At 45.2% G+C, this 26282-nt stretch overlaps 1 protein-coding gene across 1 annotated transcript; it reads right to left on the minus strand.

The window, feature by feature from the left end:
* Window positions 1-1250: 1250 nt before the first annotated feature.
* Window positions 1251-25941, minus strand: zbtb45 (zinc finger and BTB domain containing 45). Its single transcript, XM_056281075.1, has 5 exons — window positions 24871-25941; window positions 24332-24466; window positions 5560-5700; window positions 3406-3679; window positions 1251-1690 (listed from the first exon to the last, which is right to left on the minus strand). Exons 1-5 carry the CDS (start codon window positions 25939-25941, stop codon window positions 1251-1253), a joined length of 2061 nt encoding a protein of 686 aa, XP_056137050.1.
* Window positions 25942-26282: the final 341 nt, after the last annotated feature.

The following is a 26282-nucleotide window of genomic DNA, read 5'->3' on the forward strand; positions in this document are numbered from 1 at the left end:
ATTTTTCCAACATTTTGAAGCAATTTTGCAATATGCATATTAAGGTATATTCTTTTTTAATTTTTCGAAAATTTTGACAAATTTTGCAATATATTGCAGTGTTTGTAGAATTACAATATGTTAAATTGTGACACTTGTATGGTGATATGAATTGGATCGCCAAATTCTTGCCTATACACAGCCCTAATATCAAGGTGCTATGCATATATAATATAACTTCACAATAGTGACATCTAACTAGACATCATTGTGTGCAAGGCACGGTGTAAACAGCCTTCTACACAGACATGACCCCCAGCAGCATACCGTCATATTCTCAGGTCCCGTGTGTGAGAGAGGGTTACAACTCTGTCTCAACAGCCCCCTTCTTCATTGTCTCATTTGACAACACCCTACTCTGTCACCCTGGTCTGCCCCTGATTTTAGTTTGAGTCAATTCACATTCAATTCAGTCAATTCAGGAGGGATTTTTGTTTTTTTCCAAAATTCAGGATTGGAAAACTGGAACTCTTCTGTGGTTAAAAGGTTCTAATACCCTTTCAATAAAAAAATAGCAAGAATTAAGGTTCTCTCATTTTGAGAACTGAAATTTCAATTGACATTTTGAATTGAATCAACAAACAATGAACTGACCCCACACCTTGTGTCCCAACCTCCATTTTCTCATAATCTCCCCAACCCATCCCTCCACCGATAAACTGGTTGTCCGCACCAAAGCTAAAACCTGCCCTTAATTCCTAACTTCTTTGGTGACTGTAATAAATTTGAAACAGGGTTCCTGCACATTTTACATTGAAAAATTAAGATAACATTTTGAAGCTCAGTTTTTAAGATGAATTTCAGTGGGTGTTCAGTGTGATATATTCGTAACAGTGTTTGGGAAATACGATTGTCGCATGACCATATACTTTTAGCTGAATCTTATTCCAAACCATGCCAAATATTACAACACAAAAAATGGCAGTGAGCCTTTAGCCATATTAAATGCGTAGTCATATGTGTTTGGGATGGAAGCTAGCCTAATCCTTTTCCAAAATGTTAAAATCCTGATATAAATTTCAAATACTCCTAACACCTTCCATACCTATGTGAGAACTGTCTTGAAAGGTGTAGCCTGACAAAAATGGGGGGGGGGGTCCTCTTTTAAAATCACCACAAAGGATCAACAAGGTTGTTAGGAAATGAGGATTGGTTCTAGAAATGGGTGCGCCGTGCCAACCCCGCCCTCCCCCATCCACCCATCTATCCCCCTAGGTGGAAGAAGCCCCATGGCTGGGCATGTTAGCCATACCGCCAACCATGCCACCTGTGCCTGCCATACCTGAGGGCCCTCCCATAGTGGGGGGACTGTGCTTGACAGGTGAGGTCATTCCAGAGCCGTGGCCCTGCTCCTGCCCCTGGCCTGGCCCGGCTGGCCCTTGGCCCTGAGGACCGTGGTGGGCGTGCTGGAGAGCGTGGCGCTCCAGCAAGGTGCGGTGGGTGAAGGCTCGGTGGCACACGGTGCACTGAAAGGTGCGCTCAGCACGATGCGTGCGCATGTGCACGTTGAGTGAGCTCTTCTGAGTGAAGCGCTTTCCGCACACGGTGCACTGGAAGGCCCGGACTCCTGTGTGAACCACCATGTGCTTGAGGAGGTAGTCCCGCAGCGAGAAGGAGCGCCAGCAGATGGAGCACTGATGAGGTTTTTGACCTGGGGTGGAAAGTGCAAAGACACAAACACACATGCATGTGCATACAGTACATGCAAGCATGCACGCACGCACGCACGCGCACACACACACACACACACACACACACACACACACACAGCATATACTCACACACACACACACACACACACACACACAATATAGCACAGGTAATTAACTGAATTGGCAAATTAATTAATTAATCGTGAGGAATTAAAAACAAGAGGATGACATTTTTTTGGGTAGGGGCACCCCCCCCCCTTTTCTCCCCAGTTGTATCCGGCCAATTCCCCTACTCTTCCAAGATGCTCTAACCCCTCTGCCGATCCGGGGAGGGCTTCAGACTACCACATGCCTCCTCCGATACATGTGGACTCGCCAGCCACTTTTTTTCACCTGACAGGAGTTTCGCCAGGGGGACGTAGCGCATGAGAGGATCACGCTACCCCCCACCCCAGTCCCCCCACCCCCGAACAGGCGCCCTGATTGACCAGAGGAGGCGCTAGGGCAACGACCAAGACATACACCCAGATCCGACTTCCCACCCGCACACTTGGCCAATTGTGTCTGTAGGGATACCTCAACCAAGCCGGAGGCAACACGGGGATTTGATCTGGCGAGCCCTGTGTTGGTAGGCAACAGAATAGACCGCTACGCTACCTGGACGGCCAGTAGGATGAAATTTTGATGTCATTTCCACTTAGTATTTTCATGTGAACTATACAAAAAGAAACAGTAGATAGACAATTGAAATGTCCATCTACGGTCATCAAAAGTCACACAAAACAATATCCCACATTTAACTGAAAGGTTCGTTTCAACAACTTGAATGCAACAGAAACCGCAGTTTACCATAAAAATTGCATCTGCTGTGACTATAACTAAAGCAACTTGTTTAGGTAGAAGCAGGTAGACACACTTTATTAGCCAAGTGCATTTTAAACATATGTGGAATTTGCCCTATGCAATTACCCCATTTACCCCTAACTATTAGGGGCGGTGGGCAGCTGTTTCTCTGGCACCCGGGGACCAGCTCCAGATCTAGAGCCCTGGCCAACAGCAATGGCAGGAGTTTGTCCCTAAAATGCATGTCTTTTGAGGAAACCAGAGCACCTGGAGGAAACCTACATGAACACGGGGAGCACACGCAAACTGTACACAAAGGCCCAAGTGGTCTTTGTTAGGTTTGAACCCCATACCTTCAGGCCCAAGTGGTCTTTGTTAGATTTGAACCCCATACCTTCTTACTGTGAAGCAACAGTGCTAACCACTGAGCCACCATGTCATTCTCTACTGAAGTAGCAGTACTTAATGCAAAAGCTGGGTGAGTCTGAATAAATGGCAATCTTCAAAATCAACTGCAAAACCATCCAAATTTGACATTTCCGTCCCCTGTACAGTGCTAGCTCATCAATGTGAGTACGCTGTTACAGATTCCACTTACACTTGACTGTTTCTGGCTGAGATTCAATCACAGTGCAAACAGGACCACCTCCAGAGGTAGGCTGGCAGATTTAATCACATTCCACTTGCGATGCATGTGCATTTACACCTTACGTTAACAAGCATTTTTTAGCTATCTGATAACATAGATAGAGATAGCATGATAATACCAGCTGTAAATTAGATCTTTGAATCAAGATAGGAGCAAGGCCAAATGTAAATAGAGTGAGAAACTGTGGTTTAGGAAGAGGAGGCTCATGTGGGCAGGGCTTACCGGAGTGGATGAACATGTGCTTGCTGTAATTTTTCCTGGAACGCAGCGATTTGCCACAGTGTGTGCAATCAAATGAGGTCTCGGATCCCTGGGAGGAAGGGGAGGGGCCTGCCGAGCAGGAGGAGGTGGAAGGAGCTGGGGCAGGCGTCATCGGCGTCGGAGGAGGAACCTGTTGACTGGGCTCCGAGCCAGCCATGCTGTCAATTCCACCCATTGGCCCGCCCACAAAGAATGGTGCTGGCTGTGATTGGCTCACCGGGTACTGGAAAAGAAGCTAGGGAAACATCGTAGACCTGAATCCTCTTTATTAAATATGTTCGGGTTTTGTTTTGTTCTTGGTTTCAGTGATTTAAATATTTTGAGCTATAAAGTTGTTAGTACTTGAAAGTGATAACAGGTAAACTGATGAGCCAAAACATTATGACCACCTGCCTAATATGCTGTTGGTCCTCTGTGTGCCGCCAAAATAGTGCCAACCTGCCAAGGCATGGACTCTACAAGACCCCTGAAGGTGTCCTGTGGTGTCTGGCACCAAGTCATTAGCAGCAGCAGATCCTTCAAGTCCTGTAAGTTGTGAGGTGGAGCCGCCGTGGATCGGACATGTCAGTCCAGCACATCCCACAGATGCTCAATTGGATTGAGATCTGGAAAATTTGGAGGCCATCGCAACACCTGGAACACTTCATCTGTTCCTCAAGCCATTCCCAAATAATGTGTGCAGTTAGGCAGAGCACATTATCCTGCTGAAAGAGGTCATTTCCATCAGGGAATACCATAGCCATGAAGGAGCGTACCTGGTCTGCAACAATGTTTAGGTAGGTGCACGTGTCAAATTGACATCCACATGAATGGCCAGATCCATGGTTTCCCAGCAGAACATTGCACCAGAGCTTTACATTCCCTCCACCAGTTAATCGTCTTCCCATAGTGCATCCTGGTGCCATCACTTCCCCAGGTAAATGGTGCACATATACACGGCTATCCACGTTAGGTAAAAGAAAACAGGACTCATCGGACCAAGTGACCTTTTTCCACTGCTCCAAGGTTCAGTTCCGATGCTCGTGTGCTCATTGTAGGCGCTTTCGACGATGGCTGACAGGGGTCATTAGGGCTGCTCTGACTGGTCTGTGGCTACACAGACCCATATGCAGCAGGGTGTGATGCACTGGGTGTTGTGACATATTCCTCCTGTAACCATCATTAAAATTTTCTGTGACTTTTGCCACAGTAGACCTTCTATCAGTTTGGACCAGACGGGATAGCCTTTGCTGCCCTTGTGCATCGATGAGCCTTGGGCGCCCAACACCCTGTCACTGTTTTATGGTTTGTCCCTCCTCAAACCACTGTTGGTAAGTACTCACCACTGCTGACCGAGAGTACCCCACAAACCTTGCCATTTCAGAGATTTTCTGACCCAGTCATCTGGCCAGAACAATATGGCCCTTGTCAAAGTCGCTCAGGTCTTTACTCCTGCCCATTTCTCCAGCATCCAACAGGTTTACTATGAGAACCGATTGTTCGCTTACCACCTAATCTACCCAGACCCTGACATGTGCCCTTGTTTGGAGAGGATCAACATTATTCGGTTCACCTGTGAGTGGTCATAATGTTTTGGCTCATCAATGTATTAGCCACTGATCTGAAATCGAGGCAACCATTCAAACTGTCTCGATTTGTTGATGTGACATGGTCTTTGTACAGGCCTCAAAATTAATATTTTCCCTCTGATATCAATCATCTCAAAGTCAATTTTTAATTGTCTCAAAGCTGTAACTCATTTTTTTTCTTCATGTATACCACTTTTATTATTACAAACTTAATCATTACCGAATCGTGAGGAGTGGATTTTTCCAGTTTCCGTAAGTATTGAAACCTGAAATTTAAAGATGATTCAACCCTGTCAACCATGGTTGTGACTTACCAATGCTGTCTTTTTATTTTTTACATTGCTTTTGTGCTAAATGCATTGCATTTTATTTTGAAATGTATTATGCAAATAAAAAATGACTTGAAACAATCGATCAGTTTTAACACAGTGTGACGGGGCCAAGGGGTTACTGACAAAAAGCTCGGTATGTAGTTTGCAGCTATGCAGACTCACTGTGGATGAGGTGCGATGATAGTGGGACATACCAAGAGTCACAAAGCACTAACCTGGTTGTTGATAGACTGAGTGGTTGGGGGTGGAGTCAGGGGCTTGCTAACTCTTCCTCTGGGGTTGAAGGTCATCGTCTGGGGAGGCTCGCTCTGTGGCCAGAAACTTTCAGAAAACACTCCCTGTTCATCATAGAAATCCTGGAATCGTACACATACACGCACACATACACAGCAACAGAATTGAAATTAGGAACTGAAATTGGATTTTTATGTACATAAACACTGGATTCTGACATAATCCAGCACTTGCACCAATCAAAATAAAGAGAAGCTAGTCAAGTAGTGATAGTAACTATTTCCACAAAACAAAGGTGTCACCCCCCCATCAAAAACTAAATAAAAATCAAATCCAGGATTTGGGGGGATGACAAATTACAAAAAAACCCACCAACAACAACAACAACACATTTTTCATTGTGGTAAGCCAAACATCTTCATTTAGCTGACAATGGAAAATGGAAAATGTTTGTCAATGACCTTATAAAAAGTGCATGAACACATTTTAATCACAGTCTTCGTTTACAAGAGATCAGTTTAGATTTTGTTATTGTTTTATTTTTTTCTGTGATGGAAAAACAGTCCCTCACGAACATTTTCCACAGTAGTTTTCATCAGCAAAAACTAACACGTTTGCAGTTCCCTACGGACTATGTTTACATCCTGAGGGAAGTACCCAGACAGATACGAGAGGTTATACACCATTACATGTTCCACCACAAATATATCTTAATCTCAGAAGCAAACACACTATACACCGCATTTACTGCACATTACATATGAACTGTGGGAACACAACATTTCTTTTTAACAGCTTCAACTACAACTACTGCTGAGCAGCCAATCTACTTATACCAGTGTTTCCCAACCCAGTCCTCAAGGACCCCCTATCCTGCAGATTTTCATTGTAACCCTGCTAGGTAGCCCTGCTTGTACTTACTCAACCAATCATCTCATAGCACTTAATTATGCAAGGTGTGCAAAAATCTGACATAATTAATTGCTGATTGGTGGAATAACTACAAACAGGTACTTATTCAGGGTTGCAAAAAAAATCTGCAGGATAGGGGGGGGGGTCATTGAGGACTGGGTTGGGAAACACTGACTTAGAGCACTCTGAATTCACATTTTGCTGTTTATTGAAGAAACAAAGCCATGTTGAAATGACCTGCAATTTGCCAAAAAAATAAAGATATTATCATGATTACTGTAATCCTGTGTTCTTCAACTTGACTTTTGTGTAGGGTAGGTTTTTTTGTTTGTTTTTTTTTTTTTGAGAATTATACCTGTATTATCTATAGTAGTCACAGTTTGGGCTGGGAATTATCCCGATATCAAATGCCATTTTGGAAATGGCCCAGTGACGTTGCAAATTGATGTTATTCACAACAATTTGCATTAAAACAGTGTCATAACTGCTGTGAGTACAGCCAGGCTTACACCACTGCATTATCCTCACTTGGGTCAAGTAAGTTGTATGTGTGTGTGTGTGTCACGTAGTCCAGTGGTTTTTTTTTTGACCCCCCCCTTTTTCTCCCCAATTGTATCCAGCCAATAACCCCCCTCTTCCGAGCTTTCCTGGTCACTGCTCCATCCCCTCTGCCGATCTGGGGAGGGCTGCAGACTACCACATGCCTCCTCCGATACATGTGGAGTCGCCAGCCGCTTCTCTTCACCTGACAGTGAGGAGTTTCACCAGGCAGGGGGAGACAGTGCGTAGGAGGATCACGCACCCCAGTTTCCCCGCCCCCCTGAACAAGCGCCCCGACCAACCAGAGGAGGTGCTAGTCCAGCGACCAGGACACATACCCACCTCTGACTTCTCACTTGCACACACGGCCAGTTGTGTTTGTACGGACGCCCAACCAAGCCGGAGTTAAACACAGGGATTCGAACTGGGATCCCTGTGTTGCTAGGCAACGGAATAAACTGCTACGCTACCCAGACACTATGTAGTCCAGTGTTGTAGAAAAGTTAATGTGTACTCAACGAAGTTGGATTCGATTACAATGAGAATAGACCACCGATGCCAGATTTTTCATTAGAAGTCAACAAAGTTGTATTGATTTGAAAATGTTGCATATATTCAAATGCATGTGCTCCAAATTCAAACTTCTTTGGCAACTGGGTACATGGTTTGCTTACTCTGCATACATCTAAAGGGCGCCACTGTTTCCATCCCTTTCCAAGTGCACTTAAGTAACGCTCTAAACTTCCTCCCTGTTGCTGGTTGACCCACGACTTCTCAGAGATGTGTGCATGTTGAGGTATACATGCAGAATCCAATTCGTGATTACACTGCGCACAATGTGCTGACAACCTAACCCCAAATAGGAGTTTATTCCTCGATCCCCTGTAAAGCTGAGTGATCACAGTGGTGTGCTTGCCATTCTTCTCTATCTCAAACGCATTTGTGCACACCGATGCACATACAGATATCCTTCATTTTCCACCCTTTACTTTTCCCACAGTGATGGTATGCTAATGCTACGCCATACTAATCCTACATGTCAAAGTTTGAATGTTTCAGTGTGGTCAAACTAGTCTAGGGACATTTCTTTCAAACACCCCCAGTCCAACTTACTACATACACATTATGTGATAAGTCAGGGAAGACGCCAAGAAGAAGCACCTGCGGAGTCAGCATACACAAACAAGAAATTCTGAAAGGCTTGCCGGCAAGATAACCATCTGTCAGTTGTGCACTTTGTGCTGTTGGATCCTAAAATTTACCCCCACCCCCCCACCCCCAGGGCAAAATAAGATTTTTAGAATAGGAGCTCCTACAGTTGTCTGTTTACTTATCAAAGTGGCTGGTAAAGGTTCTTTTATCGATCCTTTTATTATTTTAATGGTAAAATTTTGATGATGCCCAAGTTGGAAAAAACACCCCACTATGAGCATACTTATAAGGGACTGCAAGCCTGGTTATAATGCATTATAATATGTTATGCTATAATCATCTGATTATAAACACTACCAAAAGGTCATGAAGGGCTAAAACTCACTTATTAGAAATACGGTCTTTAAACATGTGAAACGTATGGGGTGCTATGACCACGTTTGTACATATCTTAGATTATTTCATATGAATACAGCTTATAAAGGTTGTTTTCATGCAAGTTTGCAGAAAACAGTGGCAACAAGTCTTTGACACTAGTTTCTGCACAAATCGCCAAATTTTCTCTTTGTAAATGACTCAAATGAAAGACACAACTGAATGACGATTCCAATGAAAGAAAAGACTTTGTTCGCCGATTTGCCCCTCCCATGAAGATGTAACATATTGCTCTTATTGGCTAAAGACTACTTCAGTTAACCAATAAAAACACAGTGGGAGGGAGTTGATGCCAGCAGCAGTGTGCTGCTGCTCATTCGAGTCAAGTCAAGTTTATTTGTAGCCTAAATTCACAAGGTAGTCCCGAAGGGCTTTGCAATCAGTATAATATACAACAGTATATGACATATGACACCCTCTATCCTTGGACTCTAAACCCAAATGAGGAAACTCCACAAGAAAATCCTTTTCAGGAAAAAAATATGGGAGAAACCTCAGGAGGAGCAACAGAGGGATCCCTCTTCCAAGGACGGACAGACATGCAGTAGGTGTCAAATACACAAAAATAACAGAATAATAATGCAACATCATAAATTACACACAGAGCGAAGTAATGTAGAATACATAAAGTTAATGCATAACATTTTTGCAAATTTAAATTTGCTGGGTAATAAACTTATAAAGAGAGTGAAAGACAAATTTAGTGAATCTGTGACCATCCAAGACAACGTCAGGAACCCCACAGATGCAGTCAAGAGCTGGTGTGACCCCGCACCGCAAAACCAGCTCTGCTCAGTGAGATAACCAGCATCTCAATTTTTTCAGAATTAAGTAGGAGGAAATTAGATGACATCCCATTTTTCACTAGAGACAAGAAAGCCTCCAGATGAGAATGGTTGTCTGATTTGACAGGTACAGGCTGAGGGACTGCACAACAGACTGTAATTAGCATCACAGGAGTACCATGGGGGGCTGTACTGTACCCCTGTCTTCTTTACCTTAAACACATCGGACTTTAAATACAACTCGGAGATGTGCCACTTGCAGAAGTTCTCAGATGACACTACCATTGTGGGGTGTATCAGGGATGGGGGGGGGGGGAGTACAGGGGCCTGGTGGAAGACTTTGTTGTATGGTGCTGGTCAAACCAACTGCAGCTGAATACATCCAAGACCAAGGAGATGGTGGTGGACTATCATAGGTCTAGGCCACTTGATGGGGTTGATGTGGAGGTGGTCAGGACCTATAAATACTTTGGGCTGCAGCTAGATGACAAACTGGACTGGTCAGTGAACACGGACAGTCTATACAGGAAGGGGTGGAACCAGCTCTATTTCCTGAGGAGGCTGGGGTCCTTCAACATCTGTAGGAAACTCCGGCAGATGTTTTACCAGTCCATGGTTGCCAGCATTTTCTTCTATGCTGTGGTGTGCTGGGGAGGCAACATTAAGAAGAGAAACGCTATGAGGCTAGACAGGCGGGTCAGGCGTGCTGGCTCTGTGGTCAGCATGGCGCTGGACTCTGGTGACAGTGGCAGAGAGAAGGACCTTGAGCAAACTGCTGTCTATCATGGACAATGAGTCACCCACTGCACACCACCCTAACGAAGCAGAGGAGTATGTTCAGTGGCAGGTAGGGCTGGGCAATTAACCAAAAATGTATTGAAACCAAAAATTAAGAACCTCTCACTAACTTAATCTTGCTCATGTCGGTTAATTCGGTTAATAATTTCCCCAATGCGTGCATTTATGAACTGTCCCTTTAAAAAAAATACTACGTCGTGTCCAGTCACGGGCCTCCGCCCCGTCCAACTAATGTCAGAGTTCACTCAAAGCAAGCTAGCGGCATGGATGACACAAGCGCTAACACTGAGCCAACAAATAGGCCTCCACCTGAGCAGCTTATACCTAAAAAGAATGCCGTGTCCGTCGTTTGGACACATTCTGGCTTCAAGACAACACAGAACAAAAAGAAGTCAAATGTAAAAACTGCAGAAAAATAATTTCAGCCACCAAAGGTAACACAACCAATTTGTTTAATCACTTGGAACACAATCACGTTACCGAATATGAAGAGTGCATGGCTCAAAAAAAGAGTGACAAACGCCAAGTGCTTCCACAAAGCAGCTGTCGCTAACACAGGCATTTACAAATGCCACACAACATGCAAAGGATTCAAGAAGATGGAAAGAAATAACTGATGCCATTGTATATTACACCGCGAAGGATATGGCTCCCACAGCTACTGTGGAACATAGTGGGTTTAAACATCTCGTTAAAACCCTCGACAAAAGATAAACTGTGCCATCGCAAAAATATTTTTCCCAAACAGCAGTGCCCAACATGTACAAAACATGTCGTGAGAAGGTAGCTGCTGAACTAAAATCTGTGCGGTACTTTGCAGCCACATCTGATCTAATGTCAGGCAGAACGATGGAGCCATACTTGAGCCTTATATTGCACTACATTGACAATGAATGGAACCTGCGATTTCAACTGATTTCGATTTCGACTGTTCGAAATATTCAATAAATAGCCATAAATAGTTCATCTGTATGTATTTCCTTAAATTAGTTAAAAATCACAACCATAAGATATGCTTCATTAGAAAAAATATCCCAGCAGTTCAGCATATTTACAATACAGACCTTGTCAGAGAACTATGAGGGCAGTGTAAAAAAAAAAAGCATACAAAATAAATAATCGTTCATTAATCGTAATCGAGGTAAAAGTTTGAAATAACCGTGATATTGATTTGAAGTCATATCGCTCAGCCCTAGTGGCAGGTTGCTGTCACAGAGCTGCTCAACAGATAGACTTCAGAGATCTTTTGTCCCAAGAGCCATTAGGCTCTTCAACTCTTCCCAGCAGGGGTGGGGAAAGGTTGAGTACTGGGCCCGATGCTCTTCACTCTGTCTTGGTTCTGCTTTGGTTGTATTTCGCTGGCTATTTTTGCCCCACTCACACTGCACTTCAAGTCACTTTATTTGATGTTATTGCACTGTATCATTTTGCACTGGAAATATTAATCTACTGCATCTGCAATCCCCGTATATACAGGACCTTGTAGCTCAAGTATTAGAATCTTATGTTCCTGTATAGTGCAGTTACTCTATATAGGTCACTTTTATTGTATGTACTGCTAACTTTGATCGTGCGTATTTAATTATGTGTCGTATTAAGCTACTGGATGCCTAAATTTCCTACCTATGGGTTGCTGAAGCGTCTTGTGATGTAGGCTGAAAGGTACAGGCTACCGATTCCTGCATGCATGACAAACCCTGGATAGGCCCCTCCTCGCGGTATTGACGGGACTTCACTTGTGGAGTTGGCGCAACCTGGGCACCACTCAGCTGTCTAAAGTCTAACGGGACCGCGGACTGGCGGTTATAAAAATCCCACACATCCCTGGCTGGTAAGTGCCTAACAAGTGGGCAGTCCAGACTCCCAATCTGACCATCACTTGGGTACAACCTGTGGTGGATCCCATCATCTTCACTCTTGTGTTGCCATGGAACTAGATCCTCCCAGGCCAAGCAGTGTGGACCAGTGTCGCGACCTGATCACCACTTGAATCAAGGCTTTAGCGAACGGCTACAGGTGTCGAGGTGTATACTCTATATGCTCAGCTGTAGGTGTACCTACCTGCAGCTGAGTATAATCAGTGTAGCAGTGAAAATTTATTCCATAGCTCTGTATAATATGGCCAACCATAGTTCAATGCAGAGAAATCAGATGTAACATTACCATGGAAGACACACTGTGTTCTATCAGATAAGTAAGACTTAAACCAAGACAGGGCCAGTCCTAAAATACCTAGGTAATTCTCAAGATAGTCCAAAAGTAGACCATGATCAAGAGTGTCAAAAGCTGCACTTAGATCAAGCAACAGTAGCACTGATGTGGAATGGGAATCCATAGCAAGCTAAAGGTCATTCACCACTTTTGTGAGTGCAGTTTCAGTGGAATGACAGGCTCTAAACCCAGATTGAAATGGTTCAAATAGATTGTCGAAAATGGCGCTGTACTATGGCAACTTATTATGAGCTACTCTTGCTTTGTTGTTTGCCTTCGTGTTATGTCACTTTTGTGGCACAAAAGGCATCTTGCACAATTACCAATGATCGCCAGACTTTACTGGACATAAGATTAGATGTCCCCATAAACTGGGAGCTGCAGGACTTGCTGGGTGAATTACTTACAACAAAGAGGTACCACCATGGAGTAACAGCCGCAGACAGCGCTGCCGAAGGTTAAAGAGGTGGCGTCCTAGTGAGGCTATGATGTCATCCTACCTGTCCCCTGATTCCCTGCATACTGCTTTCTAATGTCCAGTCCCTTGATAACAAGCTGGACAAATTTCATTGCCAAATAAGCTCTCAAAGGGACATGAAGGACTGTTGTGTGTTCTGCTTTACAGCGACTTGGCTGGGCCCTAATACACCTGATAGGGCTATAAAACTGGAGAGTTTTTCTGTGCACTGCATGGACTGCTCCATGACAACTACTAGCAAGGTAATGGGAGGTGGTGTATGCTTCTTTGTTAACAATTCATTGTGCACTAATGTGGAAATTGTTTCTCTGTCCTGTTTGCCAGTGCTGGAACAACTAACAATAAGGTGCAGGCCATTCTATCTCCTAAGGGAATTCCCCTGCCTGTTATCAACTGCTGTCTACATACCGCCACAAGTTACTGTCTCAGCAGCGCTGGATGAACTGTAAGGAGCCATTAGCAGGCAGGAGAATGTGCACCCTGAGGCCACTTCATTTGTGGTGGGGGACTTTAACCACTAAAACCTGAAATCTGTGCTACCAAAATTTTACCAACCATTCATTTGTCCAACCAGAGGTAATAAGACTCTCAACTACTGTTACTCCACGGTCAAGGTAGCTTACAGCTCTATCCCATGACCTCACTTTGGGACATCCTACCACCTGTCAGTGCTCTTGCTTCCTGCCTACAAGCAGAAAAAGAAGTGCGTACAGCCCACTGTGAGGACAGTACAGTGCTGGAATACAGAACACAAATCCAAACTTCAACGATGTTTTGAATCAACAGACTGGTTGACTATGTTAAATTCTGTGTGGATAACTGTATCCCAGTATGGTCTATTTGTTCCTACCCAAACCAGAAGCCCTGGAATAACAGCAACATTTGCCTGAGATTGAGGGAACGCACCACTGCTTTTAAAGTGGGGGACAAGGAATGCTACAAAAAAAATCCAGGTATGACTTTAGGAGAGCCATCAAAGCGGCTAGGACAAACTGGGACAAAATGTACACTGCATGGTTTCCTACCATGATGGAACTGTGGATGGCAGCCTTGGTACAGCGCTCTCTAGTACTTCCTCTGTTTTTGTTTATTCTCTGTATGTCCAGTTACTCAAAACACCATTACTTTCACTAGAGAAGAACTGCTTGACATTAGGCAGTTAACTACAGATAGTTTTTCATCAGTTTTTACAAATCTAGAAAGTTTTTTGAAATCTTAGTAACAGCGACTCTCTGTGAGACATGGATGGGGGAAGCACACTGGTGCACTGGTGAGGCTCTGACAGCGGGGATTTCGATTTGCCCTCCCAGCGATTCACCTGGCGAATCTCTGCTCCATGCCCAACAAAATGGATGAGCTGCTTCTCCTCAACGGGACAAACAAGGACTTTGCATGTTCTGCTGCCCTTTGTTTCAATAAAATCTGGTTCAGCAAATCCATCCCAAACAGTGGATTACATCTGCCGGGCTTCCGCCAACACCAAGCGGATCGCGTTACAGTGCTATCGGGGAAAGCGAAGCGCAGAGGAATTTGCTTCTACATAAATAAAGGGTGGTGAACAAATGTCACAGTGTTAAATAAATACTGCAGCCCGATCTTGGAGACATAAACTGCAAGCCATTTTATTCACCGCTGGAGTTTCCATCCTTCATCCTGGTTGCTGTTTATATCCCACCCCAGGCCAGCGAGAATGGCGCACTGCAAATCCTGGCCGACCACATTACCGGCTTGGAACGAAAACACACAGACTCACTTTTCATAATCCTTGGGGAGTTTACCAGAGCAAAATTAAACAACGAACTACCAAAACACAGACAGCATATTAATTGTCCCACCAGGGAAAATAATACACTGGACCACTACTACACAATTCTTAAAGATGCATATCGCTCTGGCCCCTGGGTAGCTTTGGGATACTCTGATCCCTGCTTGGTTCATCTCATTCCAACCTACAGGTAGAAAGTAAAATCTGCAAAGACTGTGGTTAAAACAATGAAGAAATGGACCAGCGAAGCAAAGCAGGAACTGCAAGACTGTTGTGATTGCACTGATGGAAGGGTATTTGAAGCTGCAATTGGCAACCTGGATGAACTAACTGACACTGTGACATCTTACAACAGCTTTTGTGAAGACGTGTGTGCCTAACAAAACCTTCTGCACATACAACAATAACAAGCCGTGGTTCACAGCCAACTAAGAAAACTTTGGCAGACCAAGCAGAATGCCTACAGTAGTGGGGATAGAGCCCTGTACAAACAGGCCAGAAATTCACTGACAAAGTAGCTCACAGTGGCTGAAAGAAACTATGCTTGAAAAGCTGAAAAATAGGTTTACAGCCAATGACCCTGCATCAGTGTGGAGGGACTGCAAGACATCACAAACTACAGAAGATCATCCCCCCATGCTGAGGCAAACAAAGACCTGGCTGACGACCTCAATGTCTTCTACTGCAGGGTTGAGAGGGACAAATTCACACTCCTCACCCACAGTGGATGAGCAGTGGATGAGGTCATTTTAATTGGAGCAAGATGTCTAATGGTAGCAATAGAGGAATTGGGAGGCCTGCATACATGTCGAGGGAGAGATACAATTGTGATTTGGTGTGATGATTTGTGATACACATTGCCACTGCCAGAAGTAGATATAGTAAGATAGATATAGTATAGTATAGATATAGTACAATATAGATATAACATAATATAGTATATATAGTAAGTATATAGTATAATATAGTATAGTATATATATTAGTATATAGTAGTATGTGCATAGTATAGGATGTATAGGATGAGCCCCCTAACACTGCCCCCTCTCACCATACTCAACAGTACTGTGTCTGCTGTGGAAACCTTCAGGTTTCTTGGATCCACAATCTCCCAAGACCTAAGGTGAGTGTCCAACACAGACACAAACATCAAAAAGGCCCAGCAGAGGATGTACAATCTCAGTCAACTCAGCAAGTTCAACCTGCCTCAGGAACTCCTGATTCAGTTCTACTCTGCAATACTGTTCTCTGCACATCCATCACTGTCTGGTTTGAATCAGCCACCAAACAGGACAGAAACAGATTACAATGGACAGTTGGGACTGCAGAGAAAATCATTGGTGCCAACCTGCTCTCCATTCAGGACTTATACATCTCCAGAGTCAGGAAACAGGCAGGCAACGTCACTGCAGACCCAACACACCCTGATCCCAACCTGTTCCAGCTCCTCCCCTCTGGAAGGCGCTACAGAGCACTCTACACCAAAACAACCAGACACAAGAACAGTTTCTTTCCACAGGCTGTCACTCTGATGGATACTTAACATTGTCACAATCAGAAATCAGAATGAAAAACACTTTGTCATTTCATTTCCCCCAGCCCACAGCAGTGCATCACAAAAACAAAAACACATATCCAAAAACTACAAGAACTACAAGAACACATAAATCCAAACTAACACATATAACTAAAAAAAGATAAATAAATAAATTAAACCACTGCCCAGGAGAACAAACACCAGCCAGGATGACTGCTGGAACGCTCAGTCTGCATGGACTAGCAGTTAGCTTATCTGCCCCGCTTCCACGTCCTATCAGACCGCCCTCGGTGTTTCCTCTTCGGGCACAGCTCCTGTCAGGGCCGTGATCCTTGGGCCCACAGGTTGCAGCAGATCAAGCTCCCTCAGCTGATCCAACGTTAGCGCTCCCAGCCAGACACCTTTGAGCCACCTCCCTGCACTCCACACGACAACACTAAAAACACAGTCAAGGCTAGGTGAGGCCACCGCTAGACCACCCTCGGTGTTATCGGAACTGCCGGTCTGCATGGGCTAGCAGTTACCTTAGCCTGCCCCACTTCCACGTCCTGTCAGACTGCCCTCGGTGTTACCTCTTCGGGCACAGCTCCAAGCAGGGCCGATACACCAGGCAGGGACAATAAATCTAAGCGTGCTGTATATACTGTACATTGTATGCATACATGTATATAAGTAACCTGCCAACATATTTATTCCAGCATCTTTGCACTCTGCACCATTGGACTATTGCCTTCCTGTTTCACTTGTATATAGTCAATGGTTGTATATAATTCCTGAAAATTGTTATGCTGTTATTCTATGTAGTAAGTACATTGAGAGCCACAGTACACTGAGAGTGACGAAGCCACAAGACCTGCTGTTTTGGAGATGCTCTGACCCAGTCATCTAGCCATCACAATTTGGCCCTTGTCAAGGTCGCTCAGATCCTTACACTTACCTATTTTTCCTGCTTCCAACACATCAACTTCAAGAACTGACTGTTCACTTGCTGCCTAATATATTCCATCCCTTGACAGGTGTCACTGTAACAAGATAACCAATGTTATTCACTTCACCTGTCAGTGGCTTTAATGTTTTGGCTGATCGGTGTTAAGTCCCTAGTGTCAAACCTGCTGTAAGCAACTATCTATATTCCAGGATAGAATAGAAGCCTTTCCCAGTTGGGTGGAGGCTGTCTGCTTTCAGCAGGCTGGGTTTGTCCCAGAAGGAAGGCCAGTAATGTAAAAATACAAAACCCTTCTCTTTATGGAACTAAGCCAACCATCGGTTCAGTGAAGCTAACCTACTATGAATCTCATCAGTACCCCTCATGGGCAAAGGATCTTTGTAATCTCAGATTGTTGGATCCAAACATCATTGGAGCCGAGGTGAATAACGTTACTCTAACTAGTGTTTGCTTCATGTGCCTCAGTACCCTGTTTCTGCCTACATGATGCCAGCACACTAAGATTTAGTTCAATGTTGGTCGCTCTGGCCCCAGGTAAACAGTGAACAGTGGCTGGTGATGCTAATCTTATCCAGTGGGTAATGCAGTCCCCTATCACTACCGTGCATTGCTTAGTAGTGACCACAGGGGTAGAAGAGGCAGGCTGGCCAACAGGACCACCAACAGGGTTGCCAAGCACAGAAAAACGGTTTGCAATCGGAAGGGTTGACTGCAAACCGGGCCACGCAATCAGAGGACTGCTCAAGCGTACACTCTTTCCGTGTGGGACAAGGACAAACTCCGCATCATCTGCTGATGAGGCTATTCTAACGCTAACACTATCGCTAGTAATCCTGCTATCAGGCCTGAGGTTGAACCTATCTGGAGTGCCCGTAACATCTAGTGTAGTGAGAGAAGCGTGCCCTACCTCACGGGCACGTCTTTCTAACTTTCTAATAAAGACACCCTATCTGAAAGGACAGCAGTTAGCACACACACACACACACACACACACACACACACACACACACACATATTAAAAGGAAACTAACTGCCTGTTTCCACAAACCAATTTAACTTCAGACTGACAGCACACCACCTCACAGGGAACATTTCATATATGAAATTTTAGAGGGCTTTAATTTTAAAATTCCACATCAGATTGAGCTGATATTTTCTGAGTGACACTGAGGTGGTGTGCTGTCAGTCTGAAGTGAAATTGGTCTGTGAAAACAGGCAGTTTCCTTTTGATAGTAATCTGAATTCAGATTGAACATAACTCATATGACATTTTAGGGGGGCTTTAATTTTGAAATTCAACAACAGACTGATAGACTGTATATTGCATATCTAGTCTATGACCAGAATGCCCTGACATTGTCTGAGTAACAATCTGAGGTGTTCTGCTATCATTCTGACGTGAAACTGATCTGTGGAAACAAAGTTTCTTAATGACAGCCTGTCAGTTTGGTGCTTAAAAGTCAGACTGGTCTTTTGAAAGTCGTTCTTTATTTATTATTGTTATCTGCAGCATCTGGTGTGGGAAGACGGCTGTGCGAATTCACGTTTGCAGCGGCCTCACCCAGCGTCAGTGTTGGAAGATGGTGGCGCGAATTCACATGTGCGGCGGCCTCACCCGGTATCTTTGCCCACGTCTAAGTTTTGTCTTCATTTGATGGTTGGGACAGTTGGCGCTAGACCAGCTGGGAGAGTGGGGCAGGCTAAGCAAACTGCTAGCCCATGCAGACCGGCAGTTCTCATAACACTGAGGGCAGTGTGGTGGCGGCCTCACCTGGCGTTGACTGTGGTGTTTTTGATGTCATCGTGAGGAGTGCAGGGAGGTGTGTCGACGGTGTCTGGCTGGGAGAGCTGGCACTAGATCAGCTCAAAGAGCTTGGTCTGCTTTGTCCGGTGGGCCTGGGGACCACGGCCCCTGCCTGGAGCTGCGCCCGAGGAGGCAACGCCAAGGGCGGTCTGACAGGATGTGAAAGCGGGGCAGGCTAAGCTAACTGCTAACCCATGCAGACCGGCGGTTCCGACAGTCATCCTGGCTGGCGTTCGCTCCCTTGGACAGTGATTTTTTGGGTTTTTTTTTAGTTTGGATATATGTGTTAGTTTTGGATATGTGTGTTCTTGTAGTTTTTGGATGTGTTTTTGTCTTTGTGTTGAGCTGCTGTGGGCTGGGGGAAACAGCATTTCATTCCATTTTATATACGCAAGTGCATGAAGTGAAATGAAAAATAGTGTTCCTGATTCCTGATTATTAAGTTTAACTAATTATTCACACAACTGAAATGATAAAGCCTCGATTTTTCTCTGTAATGGTTTGCAAGAGGTAGTTCTTATTTTCTAATTATTACTTTTAACTAGTTAATATTTATTCATTTTGTTTTATTTAGTTATTTATGTATTCATTATAGACAGACAGACTGACTGACTGACTGAATGAATGTGAACCCATGTTCACCGGAAGGTCGCTTTTATTTTGAAATCGGTTCTTACATGCTCTTACCATAATGCCTAGTATATACAATATACCGCAAAACAACGTGGAGGCTGGCTTGACCATGTTGTTCCAAGTATGAGCTGGCTTGACCGCAGTGATCTCATGCAGTCTCATGCCCCAATTTCACCTCACAGAATGAAATCGGGACTACAGACTCAAATGAATGAATCATTACATGACAATGATTCTGTACATTTTGTTCACTTAAATGATTCTTTAAAAAGAATAAATTCTTTGGCCAACACAGCACTACTAGGAGGTGCCGTGGAGTCTGCTGGAAGAGGGATGCAAAAGATGGTCCAGGGGTGCCCAACTCCAGGCCTCGAGGGCCGCGGTGTCTGCGGGTATTTGTTGCAACCATGCACTACACCACCTGATTTAACTAACTCCTTTCCCTCCTTGGTCCAAGAGTTGAGCTAATTAGTTAAATCAGGTGGTGTAGTGCATGGTTGGAACAAATACCCGCAGACACTGTGGCCCTCGAGGCCTGGAATTGGACACCGCTGGAATAAGATACAGAACTCGCAATCTCTTCAACTGGTCCTTCCCTTCGAGCGCCCTCTACCACAAGTAAGTGTAAACACTATCTAAAATGAATGGGCGAGTAAGGCCTGAGACATGACTACATGGCGAAAACTTTGTGACTCTACAACCATTTTTTTCTCCACATTCTGGAATTCTGGAACATTCTACGTCCAAATACTCTCAAGAGCCATTAATCAGCAAGGCCTCTCCAGTCTCAACTTTGTACATTTTTTTTTTAGAAACCAGCTGGCAAAAAAGTGACTGGGAAGGCAGCGGGTATGAATTAGACCCAACGGTGCCAAGAAAATGGTGTAAAAACCGGCTGATGTAATGACCTTCCATCCCAGTGCCTGAAACCGATGTGACATCAGACCATTTACACAAGCCCTCTGGTTATTTCTTTGAGGAGTTAATTTTTTTTTTTAATGGCGGCATTCATGAATTCTGCTTATAAAGCGACTTCTGCAGATGGATATCTTGGTTGTAAGGGCTCCTTATTTTCAATCATTTGCTTGAATCTTTAGTTTATATCATAATCCCCCTGTTTTTTCCCTCCACATGTTTGCTTTTCCTTTAAAGGAGGCAAGTCATTTGAGGCTGCAAATGTATTTTGTTTAACAATCTAATACAAACTGTTAGTGTTAACTGCATTTTTACTGTGTGTTTACTTTTCCCCTAATGAGGACAAGTCAGTTAAGGTCGGCAAATTTATTTTGTTTGACAATATAAGACAAATTATGAGCACTATTTCCATGCAAACAGTTAAGAATGCTAACCTCCATGTTGGCAGACAATGTTTGGGCTATTATTCATTTTAGTGAAGTGTGAATAAAGCATGAAGAGGGTACATGGTTTGGTTTTGTTTTTTCAAATAAAGTATGAAATGGAAATGGAAAGGAGGTACAGAACATGACATGTCAACCTCTGCTATCTGACCTTTTTTGGATTAGGAGTGGTAAGTTATTAATGGTGGACTTGAGTGACAACTTCCTCTGGCTTCACCTCAGGCGTTTGTTCATACCGTAGTGAATGTGGAGGTGAGTCACTTGAAAGGCTGAGCGGTGCCGGCAGCACATCGCTTTTACTTTCCATACGTTTGATCAACTGCCAGGTTATTCAAAGCTCCATCAATATAGAAAACCATTTATGTTGAAAAAAATTCCAGTAGCGAGTAACTAATTACTGTTTAGTTCGGCTTTTTGGAAGGGGGAAGAACAAACTACCTGATTCTGAATTTAGGATATGAATGCCAATCCATTGACTGAAACGTCGAATTATAAAGCCTTATCGAGTGGGACATAACCATTTATAAATCACTTTCTAAACATGGGCTTCATGGTCTTTTTTGTTTTGTTTTTTTGTTTTTCACATTTTCCAATTAAGACCCCCACCCCCTTTTCTCCCCAATTGTACTTGACCAATTACCCTACTCTTCACATCCGGCTTCCCACCTGCAGACACGGCCAACTGTGTCTGTAGAGACGCCCGACCAAGCTGGAGGTAACACAGGGATTCGAACCACCAACCCCCGTGTTGGGAGGCAACTGAATAGAATGCTACGCTACCCGGGCACCCCTTGTGGTCTTTTTTTTTTGGGTTGATATTCTAGTATTCCTGAATGAAAAATATATACTTGGCAATTGGCCTACCCCAGCACAGAGGTCAGAGGTTAAGGGAGTGGTACAACACCATACCCAGAGTTGGTGAGGATGCAGCAATTTGTCCAAAGACACCTTAGTGATGCTGGAACAGTCAATTTGTGAATCAACAGAAAATGTATCGATCACAATTTTGGTAGCTGATTAATCATTTCAGTCATTTATCAAATTTATGAAATTATCAAAAAATTGTCAAATTTTATTTTTTTGGACCCCCCCCCCTTTTCTTCCCAATTGTATCCAGCCAATTACCCCACTCCTCCGAGCCTTCCCGGTCGCTGCTCCACCCCCTCTGCTGATCGGGGGAGGGCTGCAGACTACCACATGCCTCCTCCTGATACACGTGGAGACGCCAGCTGCTTCTTTTCACCTGATAGTGAGGCGTTTCGCCAGGGGGACATAGCACGTGGGAGGATCACGCTATTCCCCCCAGTTCCCCTCCCTCCTGAACAGGCGCCCCAACCGACCAAAGGAGGTACTAGTGCAGCGACCAGGACACATACCCACATCCAGCTTCCCACCCGCAGACACGGCCAATTGTGTGTAGGGACACCCAACCAAGCCGGAGGTAACACGGGGATTCGAACCGGGATCTCCATGTTGGTAGGCAACGGAATAGACTGCTGCGCTACCCGGACGCCCAAAATTGTAAAAATTTTCCAATAATTGTACACCCAGCACTGTACGCTGGAGGACAGTATCTTTTGATCATTTCCAGTGGTTTGCCCTGAGATGTGTAAATCAGAATGAGCTCCTCTAGATGCCATATGTTTTACCAACTTCCACAAGACATCAAAGCATTTGGCCATTTTCTCACATAGTTCATTTGCACTGTTTATTTCAAGCCTTGGAGCATTTCCTCCATAAGTAAGGTTCATTTGGGCATATGTGAACACAATAATTGCACTTGGGTGCAAACCAAAACACTCAGACCACCAAAAAAAAAAAGGTGGTCCAAACCAACACTGGAGCGGTTTCTTTGCAGTGAGGATGCAGTCCTACCCAATTAATGAAAATATGGGATCCGCTCGCTGTGAATTGGTAGGGCATGTCACTGAAGGCGTTCATTAGAGTACGCCTTCTCCTCGTGGAGACAGCACGTCTCCGTCTAATGAAATGCAGCTGCTGCACAACAATGTTTTTTAGATGCAGTCATGATTCATGTTGATCACAGCAAAGGAAATGATCCCATGACACAGCTGGTACTGATGCTCCATTTTATGCCTCCAGTCTGTCAAACAGTAAAATTAAAACTAACTAAATTGACTGCTTGTGTTTTTCCCTGAAGACACACAAACATTCGCACCAGTGAAAGGGAATATGTGGTGTTTACAATTTCTGGTTTGCTCAGAAATACTGCCTTGAGAAATGAAACCGAACCCATGACTAAACTGCAGCAATGTGACGAATCGGCCTCTTATTTGGAAGAAAGCAAACATTTTGAAAACGCCCTTAGATTTGCACAAAAGTGGCGGTGAGACGATGTACTTCACCTGAAAAGAATGGTTTCTTAAACCTCCACAATTAGGTGGATTACGCTAGTTCCGATCTTATCCGGTGCTTTAGTAAAAACGAGGAGGCAAGGCTCAGTCTGTTTTACTTTGAGACAGATGTTCTCTCTGTAGACGACAGGGTACAGGAGGCTGTGGCACAAACTCACTTCTGACTGCCCCATCTGCTCACCTCAGTGCTCTCAACAGAAATGTGGGAGAAACTCAAACAACAACAACAACAACAACAACAACAAAGACTAGAATAATGTGAAAGATGACAAGTAATGGGTGTAGCCAAGAGGTAGGTCAAATGACCCACCTCAATAAAAGAAAGGTCCAAAAATACTGCAGCCAAGTAGCAGTTACCTTAGAAAGAAAATAAGCGCACAGCTGTACTATAAAATATAATGTATTTGTCGCCATAGCAGGTTATTGGATAAATGGACTGCATTTATATAGCATTTTTTTCCCAAAGCGTTGAACAATTAATGCCTTACATATTTACCAACGCACACAAACACTTATACACAGATGGCGGTGTCAACCATACCATACGAGGCAACAACCACCTCATGCAGTTAGGGGTTCGGTGTCTTGATCAGGGACGCTGACATGTTTGCAAGCAGGAGCCGAGGATCGAACAAGCAACCCTCCAGAAGACCGGCTCTACCTCATGAGCTACTATACGAACCAACACTACACTTACAAGAAAATGTATGACCTGCTAAAACAAACGCAAACCCAAAAATTAAAATTTTTTATACTAAATATGAGCATTTCCGCCAACAATACACCTGTTTTGACAGGGGATACTTAAAGACTGTTCAAATCTCAGTAACGCCAATCTTATGATATTGCTTTTTATTTTTGTACTAGCAAAACAACCATTTTTCCAAGTATGGTTCAGATTTCCTTTTCAGGTACAAAAAAGAGCACATTATGTATATATTTCAGCATGCAATGGCTCTTTGATCGACGGGTGACATTCCAACAACACTCTCTCTAACTGGTTCTCAGGGCTGCAGCGCACCCACCTGTCCAAAGCCAGCCATGGACTCCTGGGAGCCCTCCTGCTCTCCGTCTCGCCTACCCTCCTCCAGGGTGTAGACGGCCCCGTCCGTGTCCTGCACACCTTCATCTTTCACCACCACTCCCTCACCTCCAAGCACCTAGCAACAGTATCACAATAAATAAACATTAGGAGCTGTAAAAATAAATTCTTACAAATGCAAAGCGTCATGTTGGTCGGTGCACCAAAGACAGATCTGTGTATGTATTTTAGCAATCAGTAGGCACTGGCCCTTCTCTCAGATACCAGTAAGTTAACCCACAGTGTTTATGTGGAAGTCCATAGAACATCAGCTAAGTGGTTAAGATAAAAGAAAAAATAGAAACAAAAGAAAAAAGTTTTTGACCACAGCTTTTCTTCAGTTGAGTCAAGCGCTAACACGTTTCAGTGTGATATACGCCAATGCAGGGAGAAGGGAGAAAGGAAAAGCAGAGAGAGAGAAAAAAAAAGCTCTGCATGCCTGAAAGCTGTAACCATGGCAACCTTTCCCTGCATCTTCCCTACCTGGAGTCTGAGTGGCTGCCTCTGTTTGCGACTATGCCCCGCCCCCCTCTCTCGATCTCCATCTCTCCCTCGCTCTCTTCCGTCCATGTCCTCCTCCTCGCTGTACCTGTCCATCCCCACCAGGTCATCGGGAAGGTCGGCTGCATTGCTGCGGAGACTGTCCCTGCCCATGCTGTCCACGCCGCCCACAACAGAGCCGCAGCCTGCCGTGAGGTTCCCTGTCCCACCCCCGCTGGAGCCAGCTCCATTGGCCGTCTGTGCCAGCAGGTCTCGGAGCTTGTATCGGACGTCCTGAGTGCAGCTGGAGCTCTGCTTCATGAGGACCGGGCCAGCGCTAGAGCCCAGCCCATCAGCAACACACATGGACCCTGGGCCCATGTCCGCCAGTGCCATCAGCCCAACGGGGTTCGCCTGCTCCAGAGTGGTGGGCACACCGCTCTCGCTAACGGCGACATTGGCACTCCCAAGCGCCCCGCCCATATTGTTTGCCCCGCAGTCCACCATGAAGTTAGAGAAGCTGGGGTAACCTCCACCTCCACCCCCAGCCCCGGCACTACCTCCAGAACAACTCCCACTGCCCCCTCCCCCGCTCTCCCTTCCTTTACCCCCTCCACGCTCCTCCTGCTTGGGCAAGACTCCACCAAGCATGGCTCCCCCTCCTGCTGCGGCTGCAGCAGCTGCCCCTGCGGCCTTCCTTTGCGAGATGATCTGGGTGCACTCGTCAATGACCGTTTTGATCTGCAGGATGCTGGCGGCCGTTAGGATGCAGAGAGCCTGAGACTGCAGAACAACCAGAGATCCACTGTACATGAAGTCAACCAGCTGTTTTACCGTCTCCGCCGGCACCAGGGGTGGCACAGAGATTTCTGAGTGGCCCAGTAGCAGCTTGTCCTGGAAGAAGGGGCTGCCGGCGGCCAGCACACAAGCATGGGCGCGTAGCGAGGCGTCGTGGATCCGCACAGTCACGTCACAGAAGAGGCCCTCGCGGCGCTGTGTGCGCAGAGCCTCCAGCACCGACTGGCTGGAGTTGTGAAGGTGGATGTAGTGCACGGTCTCCGTACCGGACACCATGCCTGGCGGGGGTGGACCGCCGGGGAGAGGGTGAGGGTGGGGGTGGGGGAGGGGAGGGAGGTGTCTGGGGTTTTGCGTCAGCTTGAGGGATGAGGAGGGCAGGGAGGGAAACGGGGGGTACAGCGCATGGGCCACAGTGTGTGTGTGGGAGGGGGGTGTGGAGGCCTCCCCTCAAAAGGTCATGAGTCCGATCAGAGCGGCAAAGTCGTTCTGTGTCGCCGTCGAGTCTCCACACAGCCTCCTTTGTCGTTGCGGAGGAGTGGGGCTGGGTTGGGGTGGGGGGCTTCAGCAGGCGTCTTCTTCTCCAAGCCTTTGCCGAGTCAGTCAAAAACTGGTGGAAA

The sequence above is a fragment of the Lampris incognitus genome, chromosome 5, assembly GCF_029633865.1.
Source record: "Lampris incognitus isolate fLamInc1 chromosome 5, fLamInc1.hap2, whole genome shotgun sequence".
In the NCBI taxonomy this organism is placed as follows: Eukaryota; Metazoa; Chordata; class Actinopteri; order Lampriformes; family Lampridae; genus Lampris; species Lampris incognitus.

What these genes read in the sequence shown, in the direction of transcription:
- zbtb45 (XM_056281075.1), bottom strand. Translation starts at nt 25,941, where the DNA reads ATGGTGTCCGGTACGGAGACCGTGCACTACATCCACCTTCACAACTCC. An exon ending in CCATGGCTGGCTTTGGACAG is followed by an intron (nt 5,701 to 24,331) that starts GTGGGTGCGCTG and finishes GTACGATTCCAG; the next exon opens with GATTTCTATGATGAACAGGG. An exon ending in GCACATGTTCATCCACTCCG is followed by an intron (nt 1,691 to 3,405) that starts GTAAGCCCTGCC and finishes TTTCCACCCCAG; the next exon opens with GTCAAAAACCTCATCAGTGC.